Genomic DNA, 21,098 nt, shown 5'->3' with positions numbered 1-21,098 from the left:
TGTAACAAGGGGTAAGACTGGACAGACTTTCAAGGTCGCGTATGTTCTTCCTGACACACAAACCCGAAGTGAGTTGTCTGCTGTTCAAGAACGGGAAGTAACATGCAAGACTATAAACTGAAAACAATAACTGTTTCCAATAGTACACGTATTCTAATACTGAATAAATACGTCGATTAAAGGATACTATCAATAAATTATTTCCTTATTATATTGTTTCGGTTCTTATTAACATCAAAATTATACACTTCCTATAATGCTTTGTAAAAAAAAAAAAAAAAAAAAAAAAAAAGGATGGGATGGGATTCGATGTGGTGTCAAAATAATAAAATAACTACGACTCCGCCACTCTATCCACCTAACCACGGAGGCTACGTTGTGATGGCTCTTTTTTTTTTAAAGAAATAATCTTCATAACCATGGTCCGTATCGCTTCGAACCTTAAGATAAGAGTTTTTCTGTTTAATTCTATATTTTCGTACGACATCTTAGTTACAGAAGCTAATTTATATTTGGCAGGCAATCTACACACTAGGTTTTAACCAATAAATGCAACATTTTAGTCCACTATCCAGTTCCTTGATCCAATTTCTCGATTCCCCTACTGAATTCCCTCCGCCATTGTGATCTGCTACTGAAAAAATCCCTAGAAATCATCGTTGCCAGTACACACAAAACCGAGCATAATTTTGTTTTTTGCTTATATTTTTATTATTTTATTATATTTTTGGAAATATCTCCTTAGATGAATTGCTTTCTATTATCTCCACATACTAATAACTGAATTTTACCCATAAACGTAAGGAAAATGGAATAAATGCGAAAAATCTTGAGTTACAGTATACGCGCAATTTTTTTTTTTGCGCATGGGAGTACAATATAGATACCTATATAAGAATAAAAAAATAATAAACATGACTAGGTTTAAAGCATGCCAAAGTAGGTCCTACTAACTACTTGATTTATCTTATCACTCATAACATAAGAAATCCTGTAACAACTGAACTCTGACTCTCGCCCGCTTTAAAGTTCAGTAATCCAACTCCTAGTTGTTCCTTGTAAGCAGTTGTTCCTAGTTGTTCTGACCAGCAGTAGTGGATCTGATTTTCTGGCTTCCGTAGTTTGGCGTCTAGCTGGGCATTGCAGTTCTTCCAGATATTGGATGGCTTTCTCAGCCTGCTGAGTTTTATCCATCTACACCCTCTCTACTTTACTAATGCCATTAATCACCATTTTTTAATCTTTTTTCTTCCATAACTCTGGTAGATAGCTTTTCACGAGTGCTAGAAATTGGGAACTAACACATCCTGACCACTCCATGATCCTTAGTAGACTAAGCTGTATGTGGGACCTGGGAACTAAATTGTGGATCATCTGCCCAGGACCGGGTCTGCGAGACTTGCGGAGCAGTTCCCAATATCTCGTTCCATTTACAATCTTCATACTGAGGTAATACTGACCTTGAGGGGCTCGGAATAAGATCAGCAGCCCAACCGTCAGTTCTAAAATAAAAACACATGACTTGTAACCTGAAAACTTCAGAAAGAAATGTTGAACTCTCGGCGTGAAAGTTTAAAACAACGAATGTTTGAAATATAATACTACAGCTTAACGTGGGATCCGAAGCATATGATCTTCCGAATCGGACCAGACACTTATACATTTTCTGACCATATTATTTTGAACAATACTGCACAATAAATAAGTTAAGGTCGATGTGTTCAACATTTTTAGCCCAATGTAAAATAAATAAATAAATAATATCTATAAACAGAGAAAGAAGAAAAATGTGCAAGATTACTCTTGTTTAGTATAAGAAATAAAAATACGCATTTAGTTCATTTACTATAAATGTTTAATTTGTTTCACAAATAAGAAAAAGAGACAACAATCAATGAATAAAGCTCCGCTGCGTGAAGGTTTTCTATATTTTTAACTAATGTCACTGGAAGTTGAACAATCTAGTCCCTGAGCAGCTCCAACCTGAAAATGAAGGAAAACATACTTTACATACAAATCTAGAAACACTTGAGGGTTTGTATCAAATTACTCAAGGAGGACAACAGATTATATATATATCAAGCAATACACTTTAGTTTTAACTTACTTTCCCGTTAACCATCTGACAGTTTCATACAAAGAATAATAAAATTATCTTATACTTTTGTCATTACATGGTTATTACTGATCTGGAGAAATTTATTTCCCTAAGCTTTGGCAGGAAATTCCCTGACTTTCATGGCAGGTATCGGCTGGCCCGTATTTAGGTAAGTGCTATTCTGTGTTCGAGCACAGAGCGGCAGAATTTAGGGAACGGCAAAATTTTGGATTTTTTCTAAAGACTCACAATAAAGTAATATTTAAATCTAGCAACCCGCAGAGTCCCACGCAAGCACGAGAAAATATGTTAATATGTTTAATTCGCTCTAATTATAGCAGCTACCAGGGTTGAAAAAAATACATTTTTTTAAAAAAAAACAAAAAGAACAAAACATGTTTAAAATATGAAAAAGATGTTCCAAATGTTTTAAAACACACACAAAAGAAAACATGTTTTAAACATTTTGAACAGTTTTAAAATATGATTTTAAACATATTTCAAAAATCGTATAATAACGTATTTATTAAGACTTTTTTGCTCTTGTAACCGATCTTTTCATTTATTTTATTCTCGTTAAGACAACACTGTATTGAGTACAGAATATTTCAGTATAGATTAGTAATTCTCAATTTATTTCATATCACGACCCTCTTTTGTTACACCCTCTTGCTAGTGACTCTCGTAAGTACCTTCTTGGTTGCAATAAGTTTTTTAGAAAGATTTTAAGATCTACCTACTATAGAGATTTCACACTCTATCAATATACTGTTTAATGGCAAAACAAAAGTCCTCACTATCCTTGTGTATTGAGAACGGGTTGAGGGAGAATGATGAAACTTGGAAGTGGTTTGACACATCAGATGGTACTATCAAGCATCATGGAGGACATCTTTGATTACTATTCGAAATTTCAAATGCAAAGGGAGACATGTTACATGTTTTGTGGCTAAATTTTTATCAGAAATACGGTTATGTGGTTATTTTAGCCCTAAAGCAAGTCATTTCGGAGTTACTGCTTCTGAAAGTTTTCTAGTTATGCCTTTAGGGGCTAAGCTCGCGTTCCGTGGAGGCGGGTGAGATTTTTGTTGCAAAATTTTATTACTATTTCAGAACACTGACGCTAATAAAATTATTTTAAAATAATAAATTTTCGAAAAGTAATGTTTGAAGCACACTACATGTGCAACTTTAGAATATTTTCTGTAAGCCTATGTAACTGGTTGTTTTTTGAGTCAATAATTTATTGAAGAAAGGTAATATTTGGGACGTTCAGAGCACAATTGATCCAAATCCATTTTCAATAAAGTTCAGTTTTGTTCAGCAAATGAATTCTCTTTCAAAACGTAATATCTTTGCACTCAAGAGTCCAAAACAAATGTAACTAAAACCATGTGAAAGGGCGTGGGGTCATTTCATATGACAGCCGGTAGACAGAGGCGTCACTGGGACAGGAGGGCAGCCAGCCCCATCCCAACTCTGGATTTCAGATTTTGAGGGCAGTAAGGCAGTTTTAGAAATCTTTTGATAAGCAAAGTCCAACAGAACAAGCTTGAGGTCCTTACACAGAATAAATACGGAGAGCATACAGATGATTAAAACTAGAAAGTTGCTTAGGCCCAATTTCCACAATTTTAAGCTGGCCCGAAACTCGAAAGCAGATCCACCTTTGGAATCCTTGGGCCAAAAAATATACAAGAGAGCAATATAGGCCTATAGCTCCTTACGGAAAATGGAACTGGATTATAACTGATCGAAATCAGTATTTATTTGGTGTAAGGACTTCAAACTTTTCTATCTTGGTCTTTGCTCAGCAAAAGGTTTTTAAATCGGCGTTACTGCCCCCAAAATCTGAAATTCAGGGCAAGAGGCGGGTGACCCGTTTAACAATATAATATATTTGGTCTAGGAATTAATTCGTGCGGGTGGACAAGAGATGGCACAACGAACGGAGCGTCCCACAGTTCCGTGTATCCACACATGTGTTGCAAACCCCTGTCATCGCGTATCGTTCGTAGTATAGGGCAGTGGATTAAAGCGTCAACAACACCAGTTTGTAGTTAAGTGAACATGGCGCAATTTGTGCCTGATAAAGTGTTTTTGCGGGATGTCCTGCTGCATTACTTTAACATGCAGAAAAGTGCGACTGAAAGTCATCGTATTTTGGTGGAAGTGTATGGTGACCATGCTCTAGCTGAGCGAACGTGTCAGAAGTGGTTTGCACGGTTTAGAAGTGGTGATTTCGGCTTGGCAGACAAAGAGCGAGCTGGACAGCCAAAAAAATTTCAAGACGAAGAATTGACAGCATTGCTCGAGCAGGATTCGTGTCAAACGCAGGAACAACTTGCTGCAGCATTAGGCGTTGATCAAACAACAGTCTCCAAACGCTTGAAAGCCATGGGAATGATTCAAAAGATGTCACATTGGGTTCCACATGAATTGAAAGACAGAGACGTTGAAAGACGAAAAACCATTTGCGAATTGCTGCTTCAACGACAGAGCAGAAAGGGGTTTCTGCATCGAATTATTACGGGTGATGAGAAGTGGATCCATTACGAGAACCCTAAACGAAAAAAGGCTTGGGTGAAACCAGGTGAACCAGGTCCATCACAACCAAAACGAGATATTCACTGTGCAAAGGTTATGCTGTGCATATGGTGGGATATGAAAGGTGTGGTGTACTATGAGCTGGTGCAACCGGGTGAAACTATGAATGGAGAACGTTATCGACGACAATTAATGCGTTTGAAGCAAGCTCTGGCCAGAACACGACCAGAATGGGAGAACAGACATGATAAACTTATTGTTCAACATGATAACGCTCGCCCACATGTCGCAAAACCGGTCAAAACCTATTTAGAAAATGTCGGATGGGAAGTTTTACCCCACCCGCCGTATTCACCAGACGTTGCTCCTTCGGACTACTACTTGTTCGATTGCATGAACAACGATTTGATTGGACAGCGGTTTACTTCTTCAGAAGATATCGAAACATGGGTCTCTGACTGGATCGCTTCCAAGGATGAGGACTTCTTTCGCCACGGAATCCGTACATTGCCTGACAGATGGGCGAAAGTGGTGGCTAGCGATGGACAATATTTTTCTTAAGGTATTTATGTATTTTGTGTTTGTACTACAGCTTCAATGTGTGCGTACCAACCGCACGAATTAATTCCTAGACCAAATACGTTAAAAATAAGGAGGAAAAAAAGAGAGAAAATAAATTATAGATCACCACATTGATCTGCTGTAGCAATGAGAAATCAAAACATTCATATGGGAAGAAAACAGTCTTCTGAATGGGGGAGCACTTTTTGACAATTTTCTTTCTCTGACACAAAAATAAAAATAAGCATATGTTTAAAACAAGTCTTGGAAAATGCACATGTTTAAAACAAAATGTTTAAAACTTATACAAAATTTGTTTTAAACAAAATCAATTGTTTAAAACAAGTTTTAATCATTTGTTTTACACATTTTGTTTTAAACAAAACAACCCTGGTAGCTACTAATTAGCTAGCTATTTGATTATTTTTAAAAAGTAATCCTCTCCCACCCCCACACCAAGGGATGAGGATGAACATCATGGAAACTGATACCACTAAACTTAGCGACTTGCGAAACTATTAATTCAACCCTAATATATGTCGTTTTCGATTACTTTTAAGATCTCGCCCACTCCCTGGGGAGTTGAATTGGATTAAAACTGTCACTATTCATCTCAGCGACCCCAAAAACTATGAATTCAGCTCTAATATTGGTGGTTTCCAATTATTTTTAAAATAACCCATGTTATTCATATGGGAACTTTGCACCCCCATATTTCAGCTCAGATATGATCTAGGGACCTGCAACAGGCCATTTGGATGATATCTCTCAGAGCTTTAAAACATTAAAATTTCATGTTTCTATCTATTATTGTTCTCGAGTTGAAAAACTCTACAGACAGATAGCTTATTGTATTATTAATATAGGTGCTATTAAACCATTACTGACGGTGAATAATGTAAACAATTATTTTTCTTATCAGTTATCATTGATACTGGTGCGAGAGGCGGCAAATTATTTAGGACACAGGGGCGCACAATATATAAATACGGGCCTGGATATCGGATGACGTTAACATATAAATAAGGAATAAATACCGGTGAATATTTATATACGAGGACATTTATTCTATAGAAATAAATAATAATCAATTGTTCATGCTTACATTCCAATTAGCGCTCATAAAAATAATAGCAACGTTACATACTGTGATCATTAATGTTTGGCTAAACTGAAATTGGTGTACAATTAATGTTAGAAAAAATATATTTTATAAAATTTCGCTGTTTCCCTGATTTCCAATCTTTTTCCCTGAGTCTCCCTCACCTGCACCATTTTCCCTGACTTCCCTGACCAGTAGGAACCATGCATTAAATTATAAACAGCCGTGTTGAACAACGGAGTTGATATCTTTCCCTACATAGAGTAAGAGAATCTGCACTAGAATTGCACATATTAAATCATGTAACCTCCATAAAAGTAATTGGGAATTGGCATTCGTCATATAAAAACGGTGACTGACAGTTCTACGGCTGACAAAGTTTTTAGTTCTTAACTATAAAATAATGGTTGGTACTTTTGATAAGTAACTACAATGTAAGAAAATTAATCAGAAGTCCCCTTTTGATTCACGCTTGACATAATTAAATTGATAAAGAGTAAAGAGCATGATCCACGAAAGTGGAGACAGGGAATTCAGTATATTACCTAATTGATGTAAATTTAAAGGAATAAAGGTTGCATCTAAATAGGAAATTCAAGTGCGTATGAATGAGGAACGATTCTGAATCTAGTATTCTTGCAAATCCAAAATTCTTTTGAACTTGTGTTAAGAAGAACAAACGTAATTCCGACAGCAGTAGTCCAACTTATAAAGAAAGTCAATTAAAAGCGAAACAGATGTTGCTAATCCATTTATGTAACTTTCAAGTCGTATAACAAATCTGGGTATGATCTTTAGCCTTTATCACAGCACGTTAACTCTGGTCTGCTTAATTAGTTGACATTTAATAATGTCGATTAGTTTACATTTAATAGTAAAGTGTTACGTGTAAAGAAGTTTGGTTTATACAGTGTGCTATCTCAATGAATACTGAAACCGGAGTGGTAATAATTTCTACCACCTCCGGTTTTAGTAGAGAGAAATTAGTGTGAATATAGAATAAACTCTTGGGACACATACTTGATCACAGAAAACCGTTGCTCTGTACTAATTACCCTTTTTAGTCTATAGCGATCACCGTTAAAACAGAAACTGTCTAATTCATGTTATTTCCGGTTTTAATAGAGAGATTAGAGTAAAAATGGAATATATTCTTGGGATGCTTAATTAATTGCAGAAAACCACTTCTCACTATCATTTTTATTCTATGAAGAACAACGTTAAAGCCGCAAGAGGTTGGTTTCTGCCACTTTCTGTTTGAATAGTGGATTAAGGGAAAATGGTATATATTCTTAGAACACTAAATCGATTTTAAAAATCGCTTCTCGCCATCTATCGTTTTTGCTCTCTATAGATCAATATTGAAACTGGAATTGTAGTGGATTTATATCATTTCTGGTTTTAGTAGACAGTTAAAGATGGAGATGGAATGTATTCTTGGGACGCTTAATAGACTGCAGGAAACCTGTTTTCGCTGTTACCGTCCTTGCTCTATAGTGATCAACCTAAAGCCGGATAGGTTTGATTTCTCCTACATCTGATTTGAAAACCACCTCCACCAACGAACACGATTCATAACTTGTGAACGTCTCAACCTGATTACAATTGGTGGTGATCCATCAGTATTTCTTTGAATTTTTTGTCTCCCGGAACACGAAGGCACAAACAGCATAAAGGACATCGTACAAAAAGCATTGCATTTCCTTATCTGTCCGATTTGAGTGGTTTTTGGATAACTGAGAACCCCCCGGTGAATTGTTTATATGGGGCCAACTCCTTATGACCTCCAGAGGTCACCAAAAGTCACCAATAATTCTATATTCCGAAAGCAAACTGTGCTAACATAAATGGAACATAGACAAAAAACGCACGAAACATTAATCTCAATGGAAAATCAATAAAAAAACAGATAATTCCACCACTTATCTCTCAGACCAAAAGAGGGAGATGGCTGAAATTGGGCTCAAAAGTAAAGGAGACTACGTAGATTCTATGTTCCAGAAGCAAATTGTCCTAAAATGGATGGAGCATAGTAAAAATCACGAAACATGAACATTAAAGTCAATGGAAAATCAATGAAAAAATGAGGTCGTCCACCTATCTCAAAAACAATAATAAATATGGAATTCATGTTTTAAAAGAGAAAGTACTACTTCTACCCACTGACTCTGCTTTCTTAATTACAATAAATTTGCATTTGATCCCCATAAAAACTAATGCTAAAGGAATATTTAAGGATTAGTTTGATAATTTGTTTCTGAAGTTCTGCCTTGTTACAATATTTACTCACTTGGAAAACATCTCCAGTTCAAAAAGTGATTCGATTTTACCATTTTTTTCTACATTTTCCTAATTCAAAGAACTCGGGAGAAAAATGTGGAACTGCATTAAAATTAAACATACTTCACAAGACAATATTTACTCATAAGAATAATTTCTGTTTTATGATATCTTTACTTTTTAATGTTCTATATTTCCCTGCTCTGTAGAGTACACAAATGCAAGAAAATAAAGAAATTAATGAAACGAAAAGTAGCTAAATCTTGTCGATCAGATACTCAATAAAATTTATTGTTTTCACATCCAATATGTTCGCTTGTTTTTTGGAATTTAACTTAGGGTTTTCAATATTGAGGCCACTATATAAAATGTGGACCCACAGTTTAAAGTGAAACCTGAACATGTACTCAGTGTTCGAAGAGGAAAAAAAGCAGAGGCGGTATGTTTTGTTACAATTTTGACTGGACATACCGGTTATCTAAATGTTTAAATGCAGTGAGGGTATGTTGTCTAAAAGATCGCATTTGTATTTACATAATGACTAAAAACCATTGGAGAGCTTCTCTGTAGTTACTGAAGGAGGGGGACATGGACATTGAGAGACTTTTGATCCCCCGCCAACAATTTTCTGAAAAAAAAATCCCTTTATATTGTATTGGAGAGAATTATGCACGAAAATGCTCTAAAACCGAGTTTTATCCTAATTTCCTGCGGGAAAACTCCCAGACCTCTACTCGACTGAGGGATATTCCAAAAACCCAGAAAATCCGCCCCCATCGCAGACAACCCCTAAATCCGCCCATGCTCAAAACACTGCATCTATATGCATTAAGGCAAGACGATACACATATACATAAAAAGAAACAATTCAGTATGGGACTTAAAAATATAAACTAGATGAATTCCTTTGAAGACACCTCATTTTTAAAAATAAAAGGTAGAAAAAAGATATCAAAAATGTCGGTGTTGTCAACGTAGAAATTATTTCTACATAAGAAATAAAATCTTTTTACGTGTAAAACTATTCATCAATTACTGTGCATAAAAATTGATTTATTAAAGGTATTTAGCATCTACTCTGCAGTGACAGTATGTCTTGATCACTGAAAAAACTGAGGCGGTATGCCTTCATGATGGAAAAACCAGAGGAAGTATAGCATACCACCGCATACCGTCTCACTTCGACCGCTGTATGTACTAACGTGAACTGAACACGAATTTTCTGTGTCAAGAGCGAAAATAGGGCACTGAATAAAATAACTGATGGAATGACAAAAAGAAATACAAGCTTACCTTGAAAACATATAACGTGGTCTATGTGCAAATCCGCAACTGCATATAGCTAAATGTTAATCCTATACAAAAAAGTCATCTTATCCCCTATAAGCAAACAAAACGCTTATCTTTACTTACCTCAAATTCTGCCACATCAGGTTCCTGAGAACTTCTAAGCGATTTGATGAATATCGCAGCGACCTGTAATTGTCAAACTGAGCACAATTTGTAAATAACATAAAATTAAATTTTTAAAAAATATGGAATGAATACATTTGAGAAGTTAAAACATTTAAGCTTAAAATACTGTACAATAAGTTTATAAACAGCAGTTTTGTACATTAAGTGCGAAGATGCAAACTTAAAGCATTGATTTGGTAACTAACATTTCATCTGAATACCTCATTTCATAAAATAAACTCGTGATTTAATAGAAATTGGTACTTTTCTCTTTGGACATAGATTTGACCCAAGCGCCTGGGTTCACTCTTTCATCTCAGAAATAACTGATATTCGAAAAAAATTCAAAATTCGTATTTCATTATTCGAGAGGCTATTATAATTATTGTATTACAAGTTTCCTTACAAACATACAGATCTGAAATACATAATAACTTCATGTACCGCCTTTAAAAATATAACTTTATGTTGAGTTGGCAACACTGTTAATCTGGTGTTATTGCAGGATATGCAGCGTTATTTATCTATTAGTTTATAAGTTACAAGAACGTATCAAAATAAATGGTCCACCCTATATAATACACTGTACCAGCAATAATGAATTCTTATAAATGTATGCTGATATTCATTACTAATTACTAAATCCAATTATTAAAGCAAAGCTAACATCAGCCATATACCTATTGGAACGATACTGCAGATTTGCAAGAGTAATACATTGATGATCCGCTCAAACAACGGTCGATGTTACAAATGTATGTGGACAATCATCTACATTGTTTTTTCTGCGAAATGCACTAGTTTATACAATTATTTCCCGCCAGATGACAGAACAAACCTGCGCAGGAGCGAAACTGGTCCTATAACAAGGATAGTGAATACGGATGTACGCAAAGGGTTGGTACTGAGATCCAGTCTTCCTCCCGAAATCCGACCTTTCCGTAAATTTAGTCTAATTTTAGTATAATTTATCCTTATGTTGATTTGGATCTTCCCAGGAGCTTTTGATCTCTTCTGAAATTAGCTCCTGCGTACGTGCCTTGCGGTAACACAGTTACCAGAAACAAAATGAGATAAGCAGAAGCGAGTCAGGAAGATGTGTTGGCTAGCATACAGCTATACTCAATGTCGTAACAACTAGATGACAATTAGACATTACGACTTCACGTAACGAACTTACTCCTGCTAAAATTCGAGCTCCTTGTGACCATATGGTAGCGTAGGAGACTCCAGCGCGTGAGATTCTAGTTTGATATCCGAAGGGAGGCCATTTGGTTCGGATCCCACGTAGGTCCACGCTTCATACAGCTTCGATTCTCGAGACATTAAAGTGAAAATGAAGCAACCAGTTCTTCCAAAATTTAGTTGCAATATTTTACTAAAGTTAAAACTTATTAACAACATGCTGGATTTGGTAGTGAGTGGAATACCTGTAGATTATACGTAAGCTCTTGCTGATTTAGGAAGTCGTGTCTAATGATGCGTTGACTATAGTTATATCCTTAACAATTTAACAGTATTACATGAAGTTAGAAGGATCAGAAGCACTTCATCACTTGTTCTCTCTACTTTTATCATAAGTTTATTGTTTGACGTTAGATATTGGTGGTTATTAAAATTATGGAAACACCTAACGAAAATCTAGTATTCCTGACTAATCCAGCGTGGGAGCACTATTAGCATATAGGACAGTTCTAATTTGTCGTAGAATGAAGGAATATAAGCCATATATATTATGTTTCGGGAGGAGTGCAGCACTCAGTTCCCTCACATAAGATGGAGGAGAATACCTGTTCTGTATTCTGATTTAGGAGTGGCCTCAGATGTTCAATAAAGGAATAGTGTGGCGATTGAACGAGCGAGGTTGAAGAGAGGTCCACGAAATTAGGCTTCAATAGCTCCACCAGTGTGAATTGGCAGAGTATCATCTTGAAAATTTGCGTCGCTGGCTAGAAACAGCATATGGACCATAGGATGTAAATCGTAACCTAAAATGTCCACATAACAACTGGTAGTAATGCGTTCTATCAGCATAATCGTGCAAGTTCAACTTAAGCGTTCCTCCATTGGTTACACCAATTTCGATTTTTGAAATTGTAGTTTCCACTGTAAATGCTTAAGGTACTCAAAATTTATGGAAATGTTTATGGAAAGGGATGCTTCGAACATAAATTTATTAGTTGGTTTGCTTCACGTTTCTTTCCAGCCCTGAGACTATATGAGATGGGACCTACTGTTTAAACTGCGATCCAAACCACTTCTCAGGCTTGTATCTGAAACTATACTATCAAGAATCAAACCTGGAACCACGTATACAGAAACCACGTGTTAGCCACTCGGCAATGAAGAGACACTGGACGTAAGTTATTTTATATATATATACATACAGAATTACAAGCATTCACAAAATTGAAAATAAGATTATAGATAAGGGAGCTCCACTACATGATGGATAACTCTGTTGTTGCTATTACTTCAGCAACAAATATGTCATTAAGCATGGCAGACCTTTTACAGAAAGAAATTGTAATATTAACAATAACCACCATATTATTTTTAAGAAAATATAGTAGGTCGAATAATATAATAAAATCATATCAGAGAATCATGAACTAAATTTAAAACATCGTTTTGCTTTTCGCTGTTTATAAAACAGGTGACAACGAACTACATGCCTCAAGAAAATGTAGTATTGAAGAAAAACTTATTTTCCTGAGATTATTCAATACTACCGGCAGACAGAAACACAACTTACGACCCGCATCACTAACTTTGAAGAACACTAAGGTGCTGTTTTATTTTCGTGTTTGATTACAGAAGATACTCTTGGTGTCGCGTAAATATAATTGCCTGTCTATGCGCGGCTTGAAATGTTATTGACGCAACTTATTTCGTGTAATATTGTATTAATTGAATTGTTTTGTGTTAGAGAAAAATAATGTAAATATTTCAGGGAAATTTATTCATTTAATTTTCGTTATGAAATAGGGTTTTATGGGTGCCATAAAGGAAAGGGCGCATCAGGCGAGCCAGTTCACCCCTGATCCTGAGGCTCGATTATATGGATGAATGGAATACCGAAAGTGACAATTTTTCCCCTTCAATCTAAGCATACTGTAACACAGACAGTTATTAACGTTAATTTAGTAATTCAGCAAGAATTTTTGAAAGCAAATAACTAGTTGTTTCAAAATAAGTTAACAATGTCCATCATTAATCTTACTGCAGTAATATTAGGCTGCAATTCTAGATTAATTATTCATGTATTACAAATACTTGGCAGTTATTCTGCTGTTACGTGATGTACTTAGGAAAAATACTGTCATATATATATTTTTTACAATTGTTTAACAACAACATACTTAGTTACTAAACTTATACCACTGTAGTACACATATTTAAAATAAATACTAGTTTGATACATATCCCAACTACAATATTGTTTCATGTTTGTTATTTTTAGTGTTAAGAATTACTACTTTTAAAGTACAGTCTTTTCCGCTTTGTAGGACCATGTTCGAACCACGATGTTAATATATGAAAAGCACCTAGATCTTTACTGCATGCTACTCGTAAACTCACGTCATACTTATCAATTGTTATTACCAAGTTTTGAGCTAGTTCCTCTGCTTTGCTTTTCAAAATGAGACCACGAGTAGTTACAGCATGTTCACCGACAATAAGATAGCACATGATTAACTGCCCTTCAATTTCACGATTTTTAGTTCTCTTTCTTTTTATTGAAATTCCAGATTTCATTTCTTGAGCAATCTATGCCTGACACAAATCATTTCCTTGTTTTAACAAAAATAAAATTGAAGTTTCTGGCACTGTCATAACTACTAGCAAGTAACGTTAAGTAGTATCATGTGGTTGGCTTTTTATCTTATACAATATTGCTGTCCTTTTACTTAAATTCAAATCTATTCATTTCGGCCTCATACTCCCAACATATTGTGAAAACAATAAATAACTTCTCAAGACAAGTTATCTATTGTTTTCTTTACCCTTTCCTTAATCAGGCCAATACATAGCTTTGCCAGCGACTTTGTCAAAGCTAATTGCTTCGAATAAACAGGGTTTATTTGGCCTTTTTAAATGAAATTCTCACCCTTACGTACCTGCTAAAAGACTAGTTCGCCCGTAACACAGCCAAGGCGGTAAAATAGTCGCAAATGCGCGGCTAGTAATTGTCGTAGAATTTTACTGCGTCTGGCCCTACTAAGCGAAATTTACAGTATTATTACAATTAAATATTAAGTATTAAATATTAAATATATTTTGATTTCAATGATTATGTCTTTCGGATTAAAAGAAAATAACGTAAGTAGAGACGAATGACAAAACTGACAGAATCATAAAGGAAATATAAATAAATATACTACACGAAAGGACTACGAACAGGTGTTTATCCACCATAATTAATATATAGAACGTACTAATGACGACGATGGAGTATTATCAATATTTAGAAGTGGGGTCGTTTCTTTGCATATTTCACTCATACATTCTACAATTACACTATGTAAAATAATGAAATCAAGACTCGAGAAAGTGAAGCTCGTTTAAACAACTACGTACATGTATCTATATACGTATAAGACTACAATAAATAAAAGACTTATTCTGTTCCAAAATTTAACGAAAAAGATCTACAATTGTAGACTGAATATAAACTCCGTGCTAAGTGCCAAAACGAAAATGTAGAGTAAACAGCCCAGATTTTACTTCAGAACTGATTCTTCTGGGGATTATTTGAACTACTTTCACAGTGAATACTAGATAGCCATTTTTTCACTGAGTAGTGTTAGGCACATAGATAACATTTTTACATTAAACAGAACTTTTCCATTTTTTGGCACTTAGCACGGATTTTATATTCAGTCTACAATTCTTTTTCGTTTGCTAATATCATATAAACAACAGTTTTATGTTTGTATATCTTAAAGCTAGTTAAGCGAAAACAATTCTTATTTTAAAAATAAACAAATACTATTAACAATAAATAATCCCACACCACCTTCGATCCAAGAACTCATTAGCTAAATTACCATTAATATCAATAAAAACAACTATAGCTAAATCGAAAAAAACTTAGTACTCACAAGTAAAGGGTCCAAATGGATGAATCGAATTGCGGGATGAGACATGGTGCGCCTGATAGAATATGTAAAAATATGTGTAAGTGCAAAATTATAGTGGCTGAGCGCCATAAGAAACGGAGGGGGAGGGGGTCAAAATTGGTGGGAGAAGGGCTATGCTGTGTTATAGAAATACATCAAATAAACTGTTGAATCGTAAAAACAGTGAAAGATAACAATGCAAACGGTGGTAATTTCACATATTAGCAAAAGAAGAATGGGCAGAGAAGATCACCAACCTCCGCCGCTATCTTGAAATCCGCCATTTTGAAATATGTGATATTTTTTTAAATGGAAAAGTAGTCATGTGACATATATATTAGGGCCAACATGTTCCCAAAAAAGTCAATTATGAACTTTAGTGAATGTTATCTGTACTTATTTGGAAGATGTAGGATCATCGTTACAGTTATTTACGAAAATTTAGGAGACTGATATTCGTATGTTGAAAGTTTGGATTATCATGGAAACACATTCGACTGCAGCAGTCCACTTTTCATCCAGATATTACATGCTACTCTCGTTCCAAGTTGCTATTGCTTACGAAGGTGGACAAAGAAGGTTGAGTGAAAAATATAGCAAGTGGTGAAAAAAAAAGTGGCCTACGTACAGTACGTAATATTTGCATTCCAATCCATGAAATTTTATTATGTTATGGTCTATATTAGTATGTCATTTAACAAAAGGTAGCTATATAAACTCCACATTGTTTCGACTGCAAAAAAACGGTTCTTCCACACTAGAACAGTCCTCTTCTGCGCTATAGGAAGCAAATTGGAAGTAATGTCATAAATAATAATGTAATAATACAGGACAACTTGGATAACAAATTTCACTGTTAGTTTTCTTGTCCTGTAAATATGTTTAACTTACATTTGTTTTCGTGATAGTCCCAACTTTCAACATACGAATGTCAGTCTCCTAGATTTCCGTAGGTAACTATAAAATTGATCCTAAATCTCCCAAATAAGTACAGATAACGATCACTAAAGTTCATAATTGATTTTTTGAGAACATGTTGGCTCTAATTGATATATCACATGACTATCTTTCCATTTCAAAAAAAAAAAAAAACATCACATATTTCAAAATGGCGGATTTCAAGATGGCTGCGGAGATCCGTGATCTACTCTGCCCATTCTTCTTTTGCTAATATGTGAAACTACCACCGTTCACATTGTCTATCTTTCACTATTTTTACTATTCAACAGTTTATTTGATGTATTTCTATAACAAAGCATAGCTCTTCTCGCATCAATTTTGACCTCCTCCCCCTCCGTTGCTCAGCCGCTGTAACTTTGCACATACACATATTTTCACATTCTCTATCAGGCGAACTATGTCTCATCCCGTAACTCGATTCATTCATTTGGACCCTTTACTTGTCAGGAAAATCAAACTAGAATAATTCAACAATAAAGTAATTTAAACTGTTCGTGTACTTAAATCGCACGGTCTTCAATACAATGTTGTACTAGTAAAAACCTAAAAGACGTTTTACTGTTGATGCCATCTCAATAAATTGATTTACAACAGGATAGTGACACTTTTTTAAAAAAAAAAAACTATGGACCTAACATATTACTTTAAATTAATATACAAGGTGTCTCAAAAGTCCCCTCACATGGGGTAACTCTGTTATTGTCAGAGTTCCAACAAAATGTAAGAAGGGAAACCATCTTCAAATATGATATATTCAATCTAAAGTGAAGGAATTTTTTAAATCGGACGAGCCGTTTGCGCTGTACACTCTTTATGCACCCAATGTTAAATGAAAATGGAACGTTGCTATTGGCCCGGACCAACAACATAAGTTAAAGAAGTTATTGTCTTTTAAGCTAACATGTCGATGGCCAGCCCCCATTTCAAACAGTAACTTCATTCACTTATGTTGTGGGTCCAGGTAAATGTCAACTTTTCCATTTTAACATTAGGCGGATAAAGAGAATACAGCTCAAACGGCTCGTCCGATTTAAAAAATGTCTTCACTTTAGATTAAAAACAACATATCTGGATATGGTTTTAACTCTTACATTTTGTTGTAACTCTAATAATAACAGAATTACCCAATGTCAGGGGACTTTTGAGACACACTGTATATTTATTTATTCACTCTTATGAGGAGAGAGCAGTTCTTAAGAATGTTGTACAAAATTCTGATTAACTATAATAAAACATTTAAGTACAGAATTTTGATTTCAGGCATCGAGGAGTATGATGATACCTACAATGCCGAACTAAGAAACTATTTCTGTAAAACTTGGCTTCACAATAGCCACACGTGTAGCTTGGTTTAAATATATTTAAAATGCTATTATGTTTTCTTTTAACATGAGTTACAAGTTCGTTGTTGCTGTTAAAATCAAGTGTACACATGCCACATTTAAACTGTTTCTCTGGACAGCCTTTCGAAGGTAAATCAGTGCATTTGTTATTTACTGGAGTACTCGTGATAAATCCTGAATTACGATTAGTAGGTAAAGCTACAGTTCTAGGGATGCTAGTAACTGTCTTGGGTTGATTTTCATGAAGAATAGCTCGTGCTTGAGGAGTATTTGTCTTTCCTTTAAACAATTTAAAGCTAAATCTCTGCTTGTTAACTCTGGGTTCCACTTTAACAACACTAGACGGTATGTTTCTTGCCATGTGTATTAAATTTGTACTACATGCGATTATGTTTTCTTTGCTTTCTTCCATTTTATCTTCTATATTTGGAAGATTAAATTGTAACTCACGGCGGACCTTGCTAGATTTTCTAGTTTTGCTTTGTTTCTTAATAGGGGAATTTTTCGTTCGCTCAGAAAGCAAAGATGAATTGAAATCACAATTTGCATGTTTTTCTCCTATTTTAACAGGTTTTATCCTACTTATATTCCTGAAGAACTTTTGTTCTACACCTGCTTTACATGGCTTATCTTCTGTGCAAAGTTTATCTAAATCCTCTCTCAGATTCGTTGTTGGCGGGTCAAAAGTTTTAAAAGTGCTTATCGACCTACTATTCCCCTGCATACTTGAGTCAAACTGCATTGTATCATTCGATCCGTTTAATTTTGCTGTTATAAACATTTCGAATTCTACTAAGTGTTTTTTCTCAACATGAATGATTAACAACTTCGCGTGTTCTTCTAGAAATGTATATGGACAAAATATGCAATTTATCTGTCCCAGAATATTACCAATATTAAGAGATTTGAATATTTTTAGAACAGAATCCTGATGTACATAAAGCATATGTTTGATAAATACGTTTTTAACGTAAAACTTAGCCTCACAGAACAAACAAGTATTACAAATTAAATTTACTTCAGTATTTTTGAAAGTCACTTTTAATTCTTTCTTGTGATTTTCCTTGATATGTTTCTGAAGTACGAATTCAAAAGCATAGCTTAGAGGACAAAACGGACAGTACAATCTTCGTTCAATACAGCATACTTCAGACGCACACTCAGCAGCAATAGCACTTGCATCGCTCATATTACTTTCTTCCGTTTGACCATGTTGTTCCTTCAATTCATCCTTTATGTCCAATGATACTGGGTCAGTCAAGTGGTTAGCATCAATATTCTCCATAAATGAAGATTTATCGTCACTTGCTTCGTTAGAAGTGTCTACATCCATGCCTTCGACGGTACTGAGAAATAACGTACTTTCCACAACCGTTTCACCACTGCTGTTGCCTATAAAATAGTTTAAAATAAATTATTTGATATCAGTTTGACAGTAAACTGTAAAGTAGTAGGTAACTTAATAAGCTAACAAGTTGAAAAAGTGCTTGACATGAATCTTTAAATAAAAACCAACTGAAAATATTTTTTAAAAACAAATTATATATATATATATATATATATATATATATATATATATATATATATATATAGTGACAGAATAGATATTTCTCACAAATATACCATTTGAATTAATTCGATAAAACGGTTTTATCCTGATAATATATTTAATAAACCTTAGTATACAAGAGCATAGTAAAATTAACTATTGTTATGAAATGTTAGTCATCATCCTATGTGCACCTCACTATGAGATTTTAAATTGGCTGCGCTGTCACATGACGGTGTACTCCATGTTTCTCTTGCCACTCATTGACGAAAATTAACAAAATTTGCCAATTATTTATTAAAACAACCAACATCAGAATTCAATTGTTTTATTTATTTTATTTTAATATTGTAGACTTCTGCAGAAGGACAAAATTAAGCAAGAAGTGTTCAAAGGAACAGTAAATGTGAGACAGTAATAGAAAAACTGCAAGAAAGTAGACTTCGATGGTTTGAACAATGTAAGAAAAAGATCTTGAGAATACATAGATTACGCAGCGGATCCTATAGAACTGAATGGAAAACGTGCGCGAGGCCGACCGAAGAAGTGGAAAGATTGTGTGAAGAACGATATGACACAAGATAGAAGCAAGTGGATAAGAGGGATCCGAGAAGCCGACCCTAACTAAATGTGAAAGAAGGTTCAAGAGAAGAACATGAGACACGGTCTTCACGTTCAGCCTATCTGACGTGTTCTTCAACCTAACACATCTTTTTGCATTTCCAGTGCATAATTCTTTAGACGTCATGTTACTTCGCACACTCCACTATTCTGCGTAGCACATGTAAAAGGCCTTTTTGTTAGTCGTTAAAAGTATCTCAATACTTTTCATGGTTTAAAACCTCAATTATTGGCTGAAGGACACGTTGCAGCTCCATATTAAAATGTAATTTAGAAGATGGAGTCAGATAAAAGGCTACAGTGTATTTGTTTATGTATGAGTAGAGTTCCCTGTTCTCTGCACGGTGATAAGTTTCATAAATATTACATTTATATCCTGACATACGTGCTTCTTCGAGGAACACTTTGTACATTATCAGCAAACTTTTGCCGCGCCGAACAATTGAAGACGGCCGCCACTTTTTTCTTACTCTTTATTTGGCAAATATCAAGAATTCAAAATAATGCGTTATTGCTTTAAGGAAAAAGGCTCAATCCCAAATTTCATTTCTCTAAACCCAACGAATTTCGAGATATGTCTTAGTTAATCACTCTTCTTTTTCTTTCCTTGTAGATCAAGTATTTTAAAATTCGCTGACCAGTGTGTTTAATTACTTTAAATACCAAAATTCATGACTAAACTGAAGCGATTCCAAAATAAAGACATTTAAAAAAAAAAAAAAAATAAAAAAAATAAAAATAATAATAATAATAATAATAATAATAATCTCAACCCTCATTTCTAGTTCTGGTAGTAGCGATTCTTCCAAACTCATTTACATCCTTTTCACTATAGAGTCCAGAACTCCTCTTCGATCGGCACCAAGAACTACCGACACTTCAGCGACATTACGATTTCCTTTCTATCTGCCAGAGCTCGTCATAATGGTAAAAATGAAATCTTTAAGTTTTACGTCCCACGCTTATGCCGGTTAGGCTAAAGGAGACGGTGATGATGAGGAATAAATGAAATGGTGGAATGAAGAAAGTGGTAGGAAACGTGAGAACCCCGAGAAAACCCACGAGCACGGTGTTTGTCTCCCACAAAATCAACACGGCGCGAGCTGGGATCGAACCCGGGACCCCAAGCACCGGGGATGAATGCTTTACCATTGAGCCACTGCGCCCCCTAGTCATAATGGTATCGTCACAAAGAAATTAGAGAACACATTACCATCCTATCCTTACATTACTGCACCTCAGTCATAGTCGCCTACTATTAACGCCTCTACTCTACGTCATTCCATCCGTTTCTTATAAATTCCATTTTTATTGCTATTTTGTATATCTTTTTCTCATTTTCATTTCTTGTTATTATTATATCATATTTTTAAACTCTTAGTTTTAGTTCATTCATATACAATTTATCACTCTGCACTAATTGTATTCTCTCAACACATCTAATACCAAACTACCCTTG

General features: G+C 34.9%; 1 protein-coding gene across 4 annotated transcripts in view; it reads right to left on the bottom strand.

The window, feature by feature from the left end:
- Positions 1-1,832: 1,832 nt before the first annotated feature.
- Positions 1,833-21,098, bottom strand: part of LOC145673906 (uncharacterized) — a 74,465-nt gene continuing 55,199 nt past the window's right edge. For 2 of the 4 annotated variants that reach the window (XR_014128841.1, XR_014128842.1), the window contains exons 3-4: positions 10,002-18,861; positions 1,833-1,983 (exon numbers count right to left, since the gene is read on the bottom strand). Coding sequence is in view for 2 of the 4 variants with exons in the window: in XM_081743717.1 (XP_081599843.1) it covers positions 1,933-1,983; positions 10,002-10,064; positions 18,488-18,861 (488 nt within the window). In the remaining 2 variants the exon portion in view is untranslated. The remainder of the gene's footprint in view (positions 1,984-10,001; positions 18,862-21,098) is intronic. The other 2 variants (XM_081743718.1, XM_081743717.1) reach the window with 2 other exon arrangements.

This window comes from Thermobia domestica, chromosome 17, assembly GCF_964235325.1.
Source record: "Thermobia domestica chromosome 17, izTheDome1.hap1.1, whole genome shotgun sequence".
Lineage (NCBI taxonomy): Eukaryota > Metazoa > Arthropoda > Insecta > Zygentoma > Lepismatidae > Thermobia > Thermobia domestica.
This window is presented reverse-complemented; position numbering and strand designations above follow the sequence as displayed.